This window comes from Seriola dumerili, unplaced genomic scaffold (assembly GCF_002260705.1).
Source record: "Seriola dumerili isolate Sdu_G_001 unplaced genomic scaffold, Sdu_1.0 BDQW01000291.1, whole genome shotgun sequence".
Lineage (NCBI taxonomy): Eukaryota > Metazoa > Chordata > Actinopteri > Carangiformes > Carangidae > Seriola > Seriola dumerili.
The window spans coordinates 1,383,314-1,401,827 of NW_019174546.1; the positions used below are offsets into that span (position 1 = coordinate 1,383,314).

An 18,514-nucleotide genomic window follows, 5' to 3' on the forward strand; every position below is an offset into this window, starting at 1 on the left:
CACAGGTAGTCAGTCAGTTTAATGAGAAAGTGGCTGCTGAGTTTGTCTTGAGATGCACACACTGATGGTAAAGATGTTTATTGTACTGATAATGTGGCAATAGGAAATTAAAATATGTTGACACAGCTTCTTACAGAATAATGGAAAAGTGTAGTGGTGGAAAGTACATTTATTTAACTTAAGTAGTTGAGGTACTTATACGTGAGTATTTCCATTTCATCCTACTTAATACTTCTACTCCACCACATTTATTCCAAGGTGTTACTTTTTCTGATTAATATTTTACCTGTGAAACATATGATCAATTTATAAAAATAAATTTATCTCACACACAGCAGTTCATAAAGATACTAAATGTAACTCCACCTTGACATAAAAAGTGCCATTTTGCATTGAATTCACCCAAGTTTACTCTTACTTTTCATACTTGAAGTACATTTTGCAGCTAATACTAAGAAGTATTAGGTGCAGGCCTTAAACCAGTGATGGAGTACTCTGATCTGAGTACTTCCTCTAACATAAAGAGCAAGACCTACAAAGGAAAAACCTTTATCAAACTAAATCCTTACAAACGGCACCAGTTCTCTGTACTCAGGTTGTTCTAAGCATCTTGGAGAACGGTGTCTTCATGTGATCCCAGGCTGACTCCGTCATGTTGAGATCAGGACTCTGTGGGGACCGCACCAGACCTCCTTGTTCTTCTTCTCTCTGTAGATCTCTGGCTTTGTGTTTGGGCATTTGCCCACTTTGTGGAAACCAATCACTCCTCCTGAATCTGATGAAAATTTAAATGTTCCCGCCTCGATTGAAGGTGTTCCTCGCTGACCTTCCTCCCCTGCAGGCTGGGGGCGGGAGGGGGGGGGGTCTGACTCTGACTGATGTCGTGTCTTTGATGAGTTCTTATGAAAACACATGTAAACACCTGTGGAGCTGAACGGCCCATCAGAGCGTTTCTGTGACGGGGAGAGTTGTTGCTACAAATGAGCCCGGAGGGGGGGGGGCGTCTCAGCGGGAAGTCCGCGCGGCTTCACGGCTTCCGAATCGCCCTCTCTCACCTAATGAGCGCAGTCACACGGCTGATAAGGCTGGAGACAAAAGGAGAGGGTTAAATGTGGTGAGGGGGGTGGATCTGCTCGTGCAAGAGAAGCCTAGCAGATCTCACATGGGTTGGCTACCAAGAGATTTTACGCACAAGACTTTTACGCACAGACCTCCGCACGGCAGCGGCTGTAACTTTATTCTCTTGCTAATATTTCCGGTTTGATGAGTCGGACTATCCACCTGAAGACATTAAACCAGAGTGTGTGTGACCTGAGGCCCGGTGTTTTCCTCTGCAGACGTTGGGTAGAAAATGGAGTGTGTGCCTTTAAGGCGCCCGACTGCCTGTCGCTTTGTGCTGCGGAGAGACTGACGCCCTCTGGACACAGTGGACACTTGAGCGGCGGCAGAACACCATCCTGGAGAAGTTCAAAGAGAAAACAGCCTCAGCCCCCTTCAGAAAAGAAAAGTCGTGAACTTGTAAACAGCGCTGAGGTAAGTTATGAACTCCTCTTTATCTTCCTCGTGTTTGTTTGTTTTTTGCACTCGGTCTTGTTGTGGCTGCGTTCGAGTGAAACAAAGTTTTGGTGTTAGCGATGAGTTAAGAAAAAAAAAAAAAAAAGAGGTGAAGAAACGCGTTCATGAGTGAGGGAGCTAATGTTCCTCACATGTTCTCGCTCCGTCATGCGAAATGCAACAACGTGCAGCGAGTGGTGAAGTGGGAAAGCAGAGATTAGACATAAATAAAGATTCAACATCAGGCAGTTTGTTCAAAAAGGGCCACATATGAAAAGAAAAAGTAAGTGAAGGAGGCTGATGTTGCCAGATGTGTGTGTGTGTGTGTGTGTGTGTGTGTGTGTTGTTACTCCACAGTGAAGGGAGCAGTGCTGCATTTGAATGAAATGTGACGCAGGCCTTTTTTTTTTAGAAATGTGGTGTTTACATGTCAAAGCTTGTGTTTGCTCTGCACGACATTTTCTTTACACTTACAGCACACAGATCCACCTACCAGCCCAGGTGTGTGAGCTTTGGCACTCAGATTTAGGTTTCAGATCACACTGACAGTATACATGATCCGGCTCGTTCTGTAGTGCACATATATGAAGGGAATATGAGTGAAAACCTTTAATCTAATTTTTTTTTGTTTTTTATTTTTTTTGACTCTGAAAGCTCAGATCTGGACAGTCAATAAGTGGCTTCAAGTTATTTCCATCTGCTTCCTGCTGCACCATCAGGAAACCCTCCGCTCTGTTTTACATATTCAAAGTGTTGTAGTTTTAACAGGCACCTCCTGTTATGTCTTATTATCTCTTGTGCACCATCTTGCAGCTCTTAACTTCTCCTCTTGTGGAATTTCAGAGATGAAGTTTTGTTTGTTTGTCCCTGATCTCTGAGCTCCGGTCCTGTGCTCTTGTGTTGATGTAGGTGTTTCCAGTGTCGTGCTGGTGAGCCGTCAGGATGAGGCCTGGTCAGCTGATCCTCCCCACCACCACCACCACCACCGCCGCCGCCACCGCAGTCGCTCTCCTCTTCCTCCTATCAGGACTGTCTCTGACCTCCGGCTGCAACAAAGCCCTGTGCGCGAGCGACGTCAGCAAGTGCCTCATACAGGTAAGAAACTTAAATATGCTTTCTCTGAGAGCGCTGGAGGCTGAGTTTACACGGCAGTTGCTCAGTGAACAACCCAAACGCAGCTGAACTAGTTTCTTTCTCATCTTTCTGGTCTAAAATTGAACCCACTGCACCACCAGATAGGATTTTCCATACGTTGAATTGTGCCACAGTGATTAAACTACATGAAAATGTGGTTTGCACCTTGAAAAATCCTGCGCTCACTGTGGATTTTCTATTCTCGACATCACTGCTCTCACACAAGCTTCACCTTGCTCAGGCCACTGTGTGTTCGCAGACAGATAATCTCTGCTGAGAGCTGGACACAGTCCATGAGTGTGATGTTCTTCTCTGTAGATGAAAGCTGCAAATCTCTGTGTGAATGCATCCAAGTTCAGGCTTTTCATCCTACACTGTTACAGCTGTTTTTGCATAAGCACAAACTGAAAGAGGCACGAATGAAATGTTGTCTGCAGCAGAAGTTACTTCCAGTTAAGAAGTTTGGATTTTTTAACTTTTTAAATCTGCCTGAAATTGACTGAAAAATGCAGCGTTCCTTCAACGTGCAGCTGAATTAAGTGGAGGAAAATATGTCTCAGCCGTTCTTTCTTCTTTTAAGCGTCCGTGCCAGTTTCATACAAATACTTCACATAAAAACAAATATTCAGCAATAGCCAAAGTCAAGTTAAAATCCGCCCAAGTTCAGAACACGATGGATATTTGGACTTGAGAACAAAGATGGAATCTGTTATGAAGAATGCAGATACATTCCTTCGATAAGCCAAGAAACGCCTTGGAGGAAGGTTTTTCCCAGAGTGAGCTGCAGAGGAGCAGAGATGTGGATTTATCCACAGTCAGTGTCCTGTTTTTATAGACACCTGTTCTGGTCTCGACCTGTCACACTGAGGCTGGTTAGTTTCAGAGCACAGGACCAGGGGATCCTGGTAATTCTTTGATTTATTTTCACGTCAAGTCCCCTGCCCCCCTTTTTTGACTTTTTAACATCACTTCCTCTGTGTCACATTTTCCCTCATGTCTGAAGCCCGGTGGGTGATGGGATGAGGGGTGGTGCCCTCCGAGTAACACACATTCTGTCATGCTCTCTTGTTATTTTGAGGAAAAGATGAAAAAAAGGTGTTGGCCCGTCTTTCCACCACCTGTCAAGTTAAATCTGAGCTGCTGCTTGTCCTCTCTTCTCCGTGTGTGTGTGTGTGTGTGTGTGTGTGTAGAAGTGCGCGTGTGTGTTCAATGGCTCTGCCTCTCTCATTAACATCTTTAAAGTACTGTATTTAACCTCAGTGGCTGTTTCACCTGTTTGACCTCAGTCAGTGTTCTGCAGGTAGTTGAGGTTGACGGGCTTTAAACACAGTCCTGACACAGGAAGCTGGGCTCTGAATGCGAATGAAGATTTCTGCTTGGAGATGAGAAATGACGTCAAACGGAAGGAACAAATTTTAAGTAGCGCTGAAACAATTAGTCGATTGACAGAAAATCAATCTGATAATCAATGAATAATTTAACATGGCAAATTTTTACTGGTTCCAGCCACTTGAATGTGAGGATCTTCTGCTTTTTTTTGTTTGTTTTTATATAATTATACATTTATTATATTTAGTGTTAAGACTGTTGGTTTGACAGAGCAAGCTTTCTGAAGACGTCACTTTGGGCTCTGGGAAATTGTGATGAGCACTTTTCACTATTTTCTGATTTTATAAATGATGAAGTGGGAGAAAATAAAATGGCAGCTATAATTTTAACCAAACCCACGTAGCGTTTTGTGGATACAAAGATTGCTGTTGGGCCCTTATTGTGGTGATTTGGTTAAAGGCCAGTTCATTTAGGAACATGTAATGTTACAGTGTCACACAATGAGTGAATACTGCAGGGCCTGCCTTAGTTTAGTTGTTCAGATTCCTCAACAAATGTGCAGTTAACTCAGTTACTAAAATACAACTGGCATGCAGTGAATCTGGGGCATTTGGGTCCCTTAGCAGTCTGGGGCCCCTGGACAGTTGCCCACTTTTCCTGGTTGGTAACGCAGCCTTTGCTCTTTTCCAAATTGGACAAAGTAAACCTCAACTTTAAATTATATGTCACTAAAAGAGAAACTCGCCTCGCGGCAGCCACTGACAGTATTACAGCATCAGGCTGCAGCACATAAATGCTGGCTTTTAAATGCTTTTTATTAGTATTTATTTAGTTCATCAATCAAAAACAAACCAAAGACCTGGAGGCACGAGGCCGGAGGATCAATCAGTAAATGAAAGGATGAATTCAGGTTGCAACATTAGAAATGTAACGGCCTGAGTTTTTGTAAAAACTAATTAATAATTAAACTAAATAAAACAAATTTTTTTTTACTCTCAGTTGATTTTTGACGGACCACAATGCATCTGGATTTGCATAAAACCTGTTGCTCAAAGACAACATGCAAAAGCTTGGAGCTGCAGCTGCTGGTTCATTTAATGATTGATTCATCTGTCAAGTATTTTTTTTACAATTAACTGATCGATCATTTTTCCTAGCGCTTGAGGTGATGTCAGCAACAGCCCAAAGGTGTTTGATTTAAAACATAGAAATGCTCACATTTGAAAAGCTACAAGCGGCAAATGTGTTTTTGTTTTTTTGTTTTTTACTAAAAGGATTCATTGATTATCAATATAGTCACTGATTATTTCTGTAGATCGACTAATCGCTTCAGCTCTGCTACAGATGCCATTATTCGCCCATGATACATATTTACGTTCTGAACATGGAGATTGAAGAAAAATGCCACATTTTCAAGTCTACCTACAAAAAAATTCAATCTAAGCAAGAAAGAAATAAAGTTTCTTCTTTTTTTTTTTTACAGACTGAACTTTTCAGTTTTAGCCACATTAAATTATTACACTCTATATATTCAGCTTTTTTTTTTTTTTATTGGCCCAAACTTATTTCTACCAAGTACCCAACATCTGCTCCCTCTGGCTTCAATTTCTGCAAAGATTCAAACATCCTGTTATCAACAGAACATTTGTGGCCCCCCCCCCTCTTTACTTCCAGGTGGCTTATTTCGCCTGATGAATCATTGCTCAGGACAACGAGCTCTGTAGCTTCCGCGACCCCGCCGACACCAACTCGCTAGCTGTCAGAGGCGAGAGCGATGGTGCGTGTGCCGTGAAGGAGAAAAGTTTTCCGCCTCTAGCCCCTCTGTAGAAGCTCCATGTTGCTTGTGATTAGTGGGATCTGCTGTCCGACGCTCGCTTTTTACGCTCTGCTGCCATCTCAAGTCATTTGTCTGAATTCCCCAAAACCCCTGAGGGTGGGAGAACATGAGAGGAGGAGGGAGGGGAGGCTGAGGTCAGGAGGAGGTGTGTGTGTGTATTATGTGTGTGTCTGTGGGGGGAGGTTGGTTGAGGGAAACATACAGTGGGGAACCTGTGAAGTGTGCAGCAGAGATTCACAAGCCAGCTCTGTCCAGGCCCGGCTGTGGAGCAGGGTGGGGCAGCAGATTTCAAACACACACACACACACACACACACACACACAGAGAGACACACACACAGCAGCAGCGGCAGCGGTCGCTCTGCACATGTTCACTTTCTCTCCAGAGTCCTTTTGTCTCACTGCAGCTGGGTTTTGACTGATTACAGCGGTTTCCTCTTTGTAGCCAGAGGAGCCTAATGAGAGCTGTTGAAGTGGTCGCGATAACCTCATCCATCCTCATGGAGGAAAGGGTTGTTTGTAAGGCTGCAACTAAAGATTATTAGTCTGTCACTTAGTTTAACAATTGTAAAATGTCAAAATGTTAAAAAAAAAAAAAAAGAAGAAGCTCATCACATGTTAAAAAATGCCAGGGTGACTTCTTTGGCAGTTTAAAAGTTTACAGTCCCATAAGGTCACGTGTTCTCTTTGGTGATCAGCAGCAGTTGTTTGAGTTCTGAAGCAGATGATCCTTGTCGTCTTTTTGCATGTCACCGACTGGATTGAAATCTTGTGACTCAGAGTTTTGGCTCTTCTACTGTTTTTGTTTATTTAATTGATTTAGTTTTAGTTGGATTTATATGGAATCTTCTTTGGGGCGCCACCAGCCGAGAGCAGAGACCCATGAAGTTCACTAACAAGTAAGGAGACAGGTCACAAGTTTCCTTCCCGCTTTCTCCTTTTTATAGTTTTGACATTTTGAGAAATTTGCTTTTTTTTTTTTTTTTTTTTTTTTGCAGATGTAGGTGAGAAGATCGATGCCACTCATAAACAGAAAGTGATTAGCTTAGCTTAGCATAGCGAAGGGCAGCAGGAGGAGGCAGTTAGCCTGGCTCAGTCCTAAATTTAAGAATAACCCTACCAGCACCTTAACACCATGGATTGTTCATTAGACAATGAGTTAATATTTTAACTCAGAGAGTTTTCTCCCTGTTTCCAGTCATAATGCTAAGCTAAGCTAACATAAAGGTGCTGGCATGTGTGTATTTAAAACAGTTAAACCGTTAGCTGTTTTCACCTGCTAGGCTAACAGCCTCGCAGCTCCAGCTCCATGTCTGATAAAACAAATTCTGTTTCCATGAGATGGTTTTAAAAAAAAGTACATTTTTCTGTGATTTGTGAAATATGAGCTGCGTGTTTTTCCCCTGGGCAGCTGTTTAGTTTCTTATAATTCCACCTTTGAGAGTCATAATTACTCATGGGATCAGATCTTGATCAGAGGTTTGGGGATTGAGAGGCTGGTGATTAAGTGAGCTGTGTGTGGTTTTGCAATCCCTCACTGGTGAGTCATTGGAGAGTCTTTTATCATTGCTGGGACTGTTTACGTGTGGGAGACAACTTGTGCAAAGATATAATGGAGGAGCGGGGGAAGAAGAAATTTAAAAGGGAGAGAGTATAAAAGGAAGGGAGGAGAGAGACTGAACGGAGAGAAAAAAACACGGGAGAAAGGGAGGGAAGGAGGGGGAAAGTGTGTTGTAGGGAGGGTGTGGGGGGGGGGGGGGGCAAGCGCGCTTCTGTTCTCCAGGTGTTTTCTTCTCCCTCCCTCCCTCCTCCTGTTTCTCCCCCGCCGCCTCCCCCCATCGCTGTGACCTTGACTTGGAGGAATGTGCTCCCTGTTCAGGGGGGAGAAAGAGGAACTCCTCTGGCAGTCTCACCCACTTTTCAGTCCCACCTACACATTTCAGCTTAGTTTCCTTCGCTGCGTCTCCGTCCCCAGAGAGTCGAGCTGCACCGAAGCCGAGGAATGAGGCTGTTTTTTCGTAATGTGTGTGGAAGAGTTGTGGGATCAGCGGAGGTCTGTGTTTTTGGATGTTTGCAGAAGCTCTTGTAATAATAATAATACCTTCCTTCCATAAGAAGCACCACGAGAAGTGTGTGTGTGTGTGTGTGTGTGTGTGTGTGTGTGTGTGTGTGTGTGTGTGTGTGTGTGTGCATGAAGGAAAGTGAACCCAGTGAACCAGATTATTATCACAAATGTTTCTCATAAATCCACTAAAATGAAACTACATTTTTATGTCTCTGCGACGGCCAGGGCCAGAGGCATTATGTTTTCCATTCGTCCCATTCCCGTGAACACGATATCTCAGGAACGCCTGCAGGGAATTTCTTCAGATTTGGCACAAACGTTCACTTGGACTCAAGGATTAACTGATTGGATTTTGGTGGCCAAAGGTCAAGGTCATTGTGACCTCACAACACACAGTTTTGACCGTTGATTATCACACAATTTAAAACTATAATTCATACGTTGATTATCACACAATTTTACACAAATATCTAATGGAATGAAATGATGAAGCGAGGCAGGAAGTTTGGTCAGTATAAAAGACCATTACTGTTACATTACTTATCCCTCTCACATTACAGTGCAAACTGTAATCCTATTGTTTAGGGAAATAGGGAAAAGCTTTCTTTTTTATTTTCCTACAATGGCTGCAACTTTTTTTTTTAAATCATGACACATTTTTGGTCACAGGTTGTGTGGTTCACTCATGGCTGAATCACTGTATACCACATGGATCTCCATCATTTGATAAATTGCACATTTGTTTGAAATTTGCACCAATGAAGTATAATCAAGTATCAAGGGTATCTTTCTCTGGAAGAGGGCTGCTGCTGCTGTTTTAATCCGAGTTTAAATTTCAATTAAATCATTTGTTTGAGTCGTCAGCACATAGAAAACCTTGGTCAAGGCGATGCTTTGTTCCATCAGAAGAACTGCAATTATTTTCATAATTAACATGTCTGAAGGTTAATTTTTTTAATAACTGATTGATTGTTGAGTGTATGAAATGTCAGACGATATTAACTAATGTCCATCGTTATTCCCTGAAGCTTGAGTTTTCTTATTGTTTTTGTCATCTGAACAAAAGTTAGAATTATTTGAGAGGCTGCTACCTGTGAGCATCTGCTTAAAAATGACTTCAACTGTTGTCAGAGCTGCAGACTTGATTCTTGATTTGAGACATTTGAGACGCATCTTATTTATCACTTACTTGACACTTAACTCCCTTAAGACTTGACCTGGTTTTGACCTTGTGAAATAATGGACCAATAAAGAGGGTATTCAAATATAATGTCATTTCGATAGTCAGCATTCAAACCTGAAAGACGTCCATCTTACATCTCATGAAGATTTGTCTTGGACTGAAAACTGCTCTGAACTCTGTCGCACACATTCGTTCAGCGTCCTCTGCTCAGCCGCTGCCACAGTGTAAAACCATTCAAGAAAATACGCTTGAATGGTTTAAACTTTGACGTGTCAGAACCTGCTCTGTTCGTGAATAGAAGTACAGTGGAGTTATCACAGTGTCTGTTTTGTGGACACGATAACACACTTGGAGAAATACCACCACCGGTTGCTCCGTCTTGTAATGGCTTGTGTGTAATAGTCACTGTATGTGAAGCAAACCTGCTGTTGCTCTTTCTGTTGATGTGTTAATGGTACGTCTCCTGTTTGTACAGTATGTCTACATGTTGCCTTCTGCCTGCTGTGTGATATGTTTTTACTGCTGCACCTTTCAGACCTGGGTCTTTTATTATAAAAAATATTGTATGTGTAGTTTTGATGTGAGATGAACCGTTCCCATTTCCTAAAATTACAAACAAGACATCTTAAGGGTCCCATTACACTTTTCCTGTGCTTCATCTGAAGTGTTGATCCATAAGAAGATATATTTCAATGTAGTTCTACATCTCCTCTCTCAGGCTTCTCTCTGACGCTCTAGTAACAACAGGTTGATCAGCCAATCAGAGAAGAGGAGGCTCTGAGCCTCTCTTCTGATTGGCTGATTGTTTTCTGAGTGATCAAATAAAAATCTAGCAGATTTCAGGTAAACACTCGGGGAGAACAATAAATCCTGCAAGGGTGGATGGTGGGCCCAGGTGGGTTGGGCTTGAGACGTGAGGCCTGAGAGTGACTGTATAGTTGTGACATCACAAAGTCCTGACGGCTCGTTTTAAGGCTTAGTTTCTGAATACAGGCTGTGTGCATTTCACTCAGAGACTCCAGCTGTAAAACATGTTTCGATTAAGTGGATTTTCATATTCCATACATCTGTGATTGGTGTTGGCAGTGTTGTTTATACTCTCTCTAAATCCCAAATAACTTTATTTGGGATCTATTTGGCTGTTATCAAAAAAAGAAAACAAAGGATACCCCCAGTTTAGAGCCCACACAGGCTCAAATATATATGTCAGGTCTGATATCTGCTGCTCCGCTTCCACACTGTTTTCATCTACAATTAAAACAGTGATGAAGTGAAACAAATCTAATTATCGGGCTGTCGGACACTATTATCCATGACAGTTTGGTAGTAACAGAAGTGTTGACGATCAGTGATGATGTTTTTCTGTCTTTATGTTTTGCTGACAAATGCTGTTTGTGTCCTGCAGGAGCTGTGCCAGTGTCGTCCGTCTGACGGGAACTGCTCCTGCTGTAAGGAGTGCATGCTGTGTCTGGGGAACCTTTGGGAGGAGTGCTGCGACTGTGTGGGTGAGTGCAGCGGCTCATTTCTTAGCAACATGTTTTCAAGCTGACAGCGAGTTAGTCAGCATTATTTTTGCACTTGGAAAACTTTACACGATCCCATCCATGCTGTCGTCCAGTGACTGAGCAGGTTCAGACGGCCGGTTCAGCAGGACACACGGCCGCTGAGCTCAACATCTGTAAAAGACATTAGTGCCAGCAAAGATTACGCTCCAGTTGTAGAGACCTAAGTTTGTCAGGTTTGTATTGGACTGTTGCGTTTCAAAAAATCTGCAAGGCACAATTTGAACTGATTTTGATGTAAATATGGAATATCCAACTCTAAAGTTGCATTTTGTTTACTGAGTTCATCTTGAATTTTTTCCAGCATTTGATTGAATTGAACTATTGTTCCCAATCCAGAACCCCTCAGAAATGATTCAGATTTAAGTCAAATAACACAGGGGTTATATAAGGGAAAACACTCAGAGAGAACACTAAATCCTGCAAGGATGAAATAAAAGTCAACAAGTTATGTAAGGCACTGTTAGGAAAAAGAATTAAGATAAAAACTCAGTTTAACTCCACAAATTCATTGACCCTGGGGGGATGTTTTACCAGTTTAACATTTTTTAAACCCCTAAACAGAGATCCAAATTGAATGGAAACCAGTTCTCGGTGCCATTAGCGGGGCGTTTACAGCCTGCAGGGTTACCAACATGAGGCATTTGGCCATAAATTTTTAGAAACTTTTAAATTTTTTTTCAAAAAAACAACCTAGCGACAAATGTAGAGACTTTTTAGACAAAGCTTGACTACTTAGAAGAGAGTCCGCGATGAAGGCCACGAGCCGAAACGCATCAGTTTGATAAAGTTTACTGCTGCTGCTGTTACTGGAGTTTTGACCTCTTTGGACTTTTTCCTTTCTCCATGCACATTGAAACCTTTGTTTCTGCTTAGACAAGAGTCCCCAGTAACGCCCTGTCCTGCGTCTACTCTGTTCAGTGAGTGGCAGAGAGACAGAGGCTGTGCACTGTGTGAGAGACGACATCCGTCTGCTTTAAGCTATAGCCTACAGCTACTACTAAAAAGTACAAACAGTTAAAGACAGTAAAGGAAAATACGGAAGAACAAAATGATTTCGGCACTAATCTCCCTCCGTACATTCTGTTGATCTCTCAGTCGCCTCACAGCCGAGCTCTTTCTCCCTGTAAAAAGGTTGTGAGAAATGAGGCTGTGGCTTTAATGCACTTGGCGGTTGATAAGCGCTGCAGGTTTAAAAGAGGAATCGGTTCGCTCAGTGTTGCTGCTCCGATACGAGATGAGTGTGAGGTGAGTGAAGCCAGATACTGAACGTGTCTCTGAGAAGTGACAGTGTGGATGTTGATGTGAAGCAGAGCTGAGAGGAGCGCCGTTCATCTGGGCTCAGGAAATTAAAGGAATATTGTCCCCCTGCAAAGTGACACCTACACACATGTACAGGCGGTCTCGAGGTCGTGCGGGAGATCAAAGGATGAGGAAGGGGGGGGGGGGGGGGGGGGGGGGGGGCTGGGTGGTCGACCTGCCAAGATGAACTTTGACTTTCAGCCTCTTCCCAAAATGCAGTGGGGGTTTAAATCCCCGGGAGATCCAAAACAACCGGATTTGTGAAACAGGAAAACATTTGGCTGGTGAACTCTTCTTCATCTGAAACCCACTTCAAACCAGCAGGGTCCAGCAACTCTCTGTTGTTGGTTGGTTGGTTGGTTGGTTGGTTGGTTGGGGGGGGGGGGACCCGTGAACTTGATATCTGAGGAACGCCTTGAAGGAATTTCTTCAAATCTGGCACAAATCCTCAGTTGGACTCAAGGATGAACTGATTAGATTTTGGTGGTCAAAGGTCAAAGGTCACTGTGACTTCACAGAACATGTTTTTTGGCCATAACTCAAGAATTCACACGCTAATTATGACAAAATACACTTAATACCATTTATTGAATGCTTTCTTCTTCACTACATATATGAGTTGTGGTCGTTCTGCATCTCCTCGTGGTCATTTTGCCTTTTTAGCCCTTTTTTAGTTGTTTTCTTTTGCGCGCCCTTTTGCATGTCTATGTGGTCACTTTATGTTTCTTTATAGTCTACTACAGCTACTCTCTAGTTTTACGAGTTGTAAAACGACACATAAAATGAGATGGTGCGTGTCGTGGTTGCTTTATGTCTTGTTTTGTGTTTCATATTTTGTCTCTGGTTTTTGTCCTCTTGTGTTTTTTTGTAAGTCTCTGTCGTCATTTTGTCCCTTTTGGTCGTCTTGTGCCTCTGTGGTTGTTCTGTCTCTCTTTGTACTCATTCTGTGTGTCATTGTGGTTTTGTGTCTCTTTTCGTGCAACTCTTTCTTCTTGTTTTACATCTCTCTGTAGTTATTTTGTGTCTCTTCATAGTTGCTTTGAGTTGTTCAACAAGAACAAGTCCTGGTCCTGGTCCTGGTCCTGGTCCTGGTCCTGGTCCTGGGTTCCTGTGCTCTGTAGACCTGCTCTGTAATCTATCCATGATCCTATCAAGCCAAATACCTATCACCTTCTGACTTGGCAGACTTGGGGGGCCCATACCACCCCACCCAGCCCCTCTGGCCCTGCCCCTGCAAACCAACAGGCTCTCAGATCAGCTTTGACAGACAGATATTGCTCTACATGCCGACAAGGAGGCTTTATTAAAGCTCTTTCATGTGGAACACAAATACATGCATCTGACTCTGAGCGCTGGACTCGCTGCTGCTGCTGCTGCTGCACAGATGTTATGGCGGTGGAGTTTTCCTCCTGGACAGACTTTTTACAACGCGCTGAAGACAACCTGTAGCTTGAAGCATCAGTATAATTCTCATTTTTCCTCATTTCTCATTTTTTCTGACAGCACTAGCCCTATGACCACTTTGAGTAAGTTTCCACTCTAAACACGTTATCTATGCCAAACACTGGCTACTTTGAAGTGTGTATCTGCGAGTGGTTAGAGCAGCCCTGCAGAGGAGCGGCGGGGAGAGGAGAGGACAGTTTGTATTTTAGAGGAAGGGAGGAGGCAGGAGGGAGGACACAGAGGGAGGACCCATGTGTACGCTTTATCTAAAACAGCTGCTCTGGCTCTGCTGTTCGCACTGGTTTGTAATCCAATTCCTCTGTCAAACTCCGCTCCTCATTAAATGATTTACCCATTAGCTATAATTCACTTTGACTCATTTCAAGGGTTAGAAAGATCATATCTGAGGATGTGGGGACTTTGTCGAGTGATTGCTACTGTATTTGGAAATTAAATGAAGTGTTAAAAAGACCCTGATTGAGACAAGATACTCTGACAGCGGTGTGGTTTGACTGAACTGCGCTCGTGAGCTGAAATGTGTGAAGCAATTAAACTGTTAAACCTGTGTGTTTTCAGTGCAGTAATGATTTGCAAATAAACTCCCTTGCCAATGCGCTTAAAGGGTCAGTCCACTAAATTACAAAAGAAGTAGAAGTCAGTGCTGGAGCTAGGGGCAGAGGAAACCCGGGACATGAAGAGGAGTTTAAGTTCAGTAATGACACACAGGTTGGGTTTTTAAAAGCTAATTCGGATAATTTTCAGACTAGGTTTACAGTTTGATGGTTTTTAGGCAAAATAAATAAAATAAAATGAAAAATTTTGTGTTATCCACCTAAATTGCATACCTGGCAGTGTAGAGAACCCGTTAAAGGAAACAATATTTAGATCACAATGTAGTGAAAGTAATAACGAACAGTTAAATGAATAAATACAAATGTGAAAAATTGTACATTTCTATTTTTTTTAATACTCTTTAAATTTTAGTTTACTTTGGTTTAGTTGCTGTGGAGAGATTTGAACTTATAGCCTCAGTATTTCCTAATGCTAGCTGCAGACCTGACCCCAGTGCAATGGAAGTAAATGGAAGTAAATGGAATTGAGTTTGTGGCGCTCACAGCATTGAAATGTACTTTTTCAGTGTTAAAATAAACAGTAATTCAGTGGTATCACTCAGTTTTTATAGGGCCTATTTACTCAGTTGTAACTACTTTGAGCCATTGTAATAGTGGCATTGTCTCTGGAAATAGATGTTGCTCTTTTGATATTTTGAAATGTAACTTTCATTGCTGTGAGCGCCACAAACCAAATTTTATTCCATTGTATTGGTGTTGCAGCGGAAATCTCAGATGAATATGAAAACCTGCTCAACTAAACCCAACTATGTGACCCAACTATCTGCACGAAGTGACCCGTTAATGTCTTCCTGCATCTCTTTGTGTCAGGTATGTGTAACCCCAAGAACTACAGCGACTCTCCGGCCACGTCGAAGAGCACCGTGGAGGAGCTCCACCGCCCCATCCCCTCGCTGTTCCGCGCCCTCACGGAAGGTGACGCGCCGATCAACATGATGGTTGTGTCCTTCCCCGTCGCAGAGGAACTCTCGCATCATGAGAACTTGGTGTCCTTCCTGGAGTCGCTCGACAACCAGCACCAGAACGTGTCGGTGCCCGGCAACAGCATCCACGCCAGCTACGACACTCAAGGTAACGCCAGACTCATCCAAAGTTATTTCAGCTCACTAAAATGTATTTGTTCACACTTGTCATAAGCTTCTCATAGACATATGAATCCATATATTGAGAGTCACTCTTCACAGGAAGGTGAAGTCTCAGTTTTTCAGAGTAAAAGAGAGGTTCTCATGGGTCTAAAAATTGTGTCCATCCTACAGTAACTTGCATTTAACTTGAGAATTTCCAATTGTGAACTTGTACGTCTATTATAACATTTAAGAGGGAAATGTTGTAGGGCTGCCACAGACCATTATTTTCCGTCACAGTTTAATCTGGTGATTATTTTCTTGATTAAATGTTTTGTCAATAAAATGTCAGATAATGGTGAAAAGTTTGATATGCAGTTTAGTGTCAGATATCTCAGTGTAAAGCAGAAGAATCCTCCAATCCACATTTGAAGAAGCTGCAACCGGTGAATGTTTGGTACTTTTGCTTTGGAAAAAAAAGAAAGGGGAAAAAAAAGACTAAAAACCATCAATCGATTATCAATGTAGTTGTTCTTTAATTTCAGTCGTTTAGTAGACTAATCATTCCAGATGCACTTTTTACTCCCCTACATGTAATTAACAGCTGCAGTTATTATTTACTTTGCTGATTCAATTTTATACAAACACATAAAGTCAAATGCATTTTTACAGATTAAACTACCTGAACTTGCTCACTCTCGACCAGCTACAACATTCAAACACTACCCCGGGCTGATGTATCAGAAATAAAGATTCACAGCTCTTAAAATATATTATGTGTAATGAATACTTGTGCCACTGCCCATGACTATCTTACATGAACCGAAGATGGATCCTTCTATTTTAAGACACGTGAAAGCAGCTGTGATTAAGTGTATGAGTGAGTTTCTCATTTGAAAGCTGTGCTGAAACGTTAAGATTATCAATCAGTTTTTCAATCCACAGATTATTAATCAATGGCATATTTAAAAAAAGGCAGTCACCTGTTAAAGTCATGAGTCAGGCGAAAACACGAAACATTGGCTGGTTCCAGCTCCTCAGATGTGAATATTTTCTGTTTTATATCATTACAAATTAAATATCTATGGGGTTTTGACTGTTGGTTGAACAAAACAAGTAATTTGAAGATGTCACCTGGGAAATCTTTTGTGACATTTTTCAACATTTTATGACATTTTATATAATTAACGTTATCAAGATAGAGTGGTTTGTCACTTGGCATTTGATGATGTGCTGTCTCACATTGGTTGTGAGCCTTTGTATTATTGCTTGCGTCAAATCCACATGACTAATAAAGTTTTTGAATGAGTTACACATGAATTACACCGCATGAGAAAATTCAGGCTTTACTTACATTTTTCTTGTTATTACATAGTTTTCTGGTCATGTCGGGTCCAGTCAGATTTTTCATTTGCATCTTTGCCCGCCGTGCTAATAAAATCAGGCCCGACCCAGAGCTGGAGTAGACTACAAAGTCTTCATGAGACCAGTTCGGGTTGGGTCAGACTTTCATGGCTACAGAGAAACGGTGCTTCCAGAAGGTCTCCAGTTCAGGGAATTGTAACTGGGTTGAAAGTGTTGTTCTGCTGCCATTTTTTATTTTCATCTGCGGCTGTTTTGGCTCCCTCTCTCTAAACCAGGGCTATTTGCTATAAAGACACACTCATAATAGGAGCGTTCCCGCAGAGCTGAGCAGTTAACTCATTAAGCTCACCAAAACATATGGTCATACTTAGCTGCTGCAAATTCACTTCATCCCTGAAGTAAAAAAGTAGGAACATTGAGGGTTAAAAGTAATTACTTTAAAATGTTGCTTGTTTTCATAAACCACATTTACTGGATTTGTGACTCACGTCTTGTGCTTTGCCTTTCCCTTTTTTTTTTTTTTTTTTTTTTTTCAGAAAACATGTGCACAGTGGTCTACTTTGACGACTGCGTGTCTATCCGTCAGTGTAAACTTTACTGTGAGTCAATGGGAGGATCCAAGTACCGCTGGTTTCACAATGCCTGCTGCCAGTGCATCGGACCCGAGTGCGTAGACTACGGCAGCAAGGCTGTGAAGTGCATGAACTGTCTTTTCTGAAGTGCGGGACATATTGGTACCAAATGTCTGGGCTATACCAGAGGACTGAGGGCAGAGGAAACTATGACTGTTATGTGTTAGCATTCCTCGGTTACCTTGTAAAATACCCCCTACACCCCTCCTCCTACCCCTGCAAATTGTTTTTATTCTGCTGTTATATTTCACTGTATATTTTTAGATATGTTTTCAATAGTGTTTTTTATTAGAGGTGTATATGAATAATGTATTTTTACAATTATGGTCTGCTAAATCCCAGTCTCATGATGCCAAATAAAGAAAAGTTTGGTGACGTGGACTGCTTTGTCTCACAGGAAGGAGTCTGATTTTCAAATGTCTTTTCTTCGCGTACTATATTTTGTTAAAAAAAAAAAATGTATAAAAAGGCCCAGCATGAGTGGAATAGTAAATGTTTGTCTTCTCTGTTGCCTGTCTCCTACTCTAATCTTAGCCTAGTGTTGCCTGACTCAGGAAACGCATCATTTCCTGGGGAAACAAAGTTGTTATTATACCATTCTGGTCCACAGGTGTTCCAGTGCTCACTGACCGTCTCATGCAAGTGGAGGGGAAAGGGAACGTTTGCTGATGCCAATCTCTCACCGCCACACACAAATGCTCTTTGTAATGCCAGTGCATTTTCAAAAGGCAGCGGGGTGCCCTATCACTGATTCTGTTCCCAATTGGCATGCAACAGCAGTTTGCACAGACTAATGTACCAGACACACAATGAGACCTTGTTTGTCTTTTTTTTATGATATTGAGTCACGACCTCATTTTGCTACTGCAGCTGTGGGTTTGGAGCAGACGGTGCCAACAAAGATCAGAGGACCAGTGGTGGAAGAAGCATTCAGATCCTTTTAATTAAATAATCCATTACAAATAAGAGGCCTGCATGAAATAACCTACTTAAGTAAAAGTACAGAGGTATTATCGACAAAATGTACTTTCAATATCAAACTAAAAGTAGGCCACTTGTTCTCCTGCTCTCTGATTCTATTTTACATTAGATTATTAATACTGGAAAATCAAAGTGTGAGCAGCATTTTATTGTTGCTCAAGGTAGAGCTAGTCTGAAATATGACCCCATCTACATTTTCTGTAATTAGTCAGAGGTTGAAGATCACTGGTTTAAAGCAATGTGGTGTATTTTATATGCTTATACTTTTCTTTATGTAAAATCTTAATGTAACTTAACTATGGCTGTAAATGTAGTGGAGTAAAGCGTACAATATTTCCTCTACCTCCCCTATCTCTCAATGTAGTGGAATATAAATTTTAAGTTGCATAAAATTAAAATACTCATGTAAGGTACAAGTACCCCAAAATTGTA

The 18,514-nt window shown here is 41.9% G+C and overlaps 1 protein-coding gene across 1 annotated transcript; it reads left to right on the forward strand.

Annotated features, from left to right (window-relative positions):
- Positions 1 to 1,098: 1,098 nt before the first annotated feature.
- twsg1 (twisted gastrulation BMP signaling modulator 1) lies at positions 1,099 to 17,482 on the forward strand. The gene is made up of 5 exons (XM_022758116.1): positions 1,099 to 1,533; positions 2,464 to 2,649; positions 10,507 to 10,606; positions 14,851 to 15,111; positions 17,006 to 17,482. The coding sequence occupies exons 2-5, from the start codon at positions 2,497 to 2,499 to the stop codon at positions 17,185 to 17,187; spliced, it is 696 nt and encodes a 231-aa protein (XP_022613837.1). The 5' UTR covers positions 1,099 to 1,533; positions 2,464 to 2,496; the 3' UTR covers positions 17,188 to 17,482.
- Positions 17,483 to 18,514: the final 1,032 nt, after the last annotated feature.

Excerpts from the sequence above, each read along its gene's own strand:
- twsg1 (XM_022758116.1), top strand. The coding sequence starts at position 2,497 with ATGAGGCCTGGTCAGCTGATCCTCCCCACCACCACCACCACCACCGCC. Across the intron at positions 10,607-14,850 it reads GGAGTGCTGCGACTGTGTGG|GTATGTGTAACCCCAAGAAC; the intron begins GTGAGTGCAGCG and ends TCTTTGTGTCAG. Across the intron at positions 15,112-17,005 it reads CGCCAGCTACGACACTCAAG|AAAACATGTGCACAGTGGTC; the intron begins GTAACGCCAGAC and ends TTTTTTTTTCAG.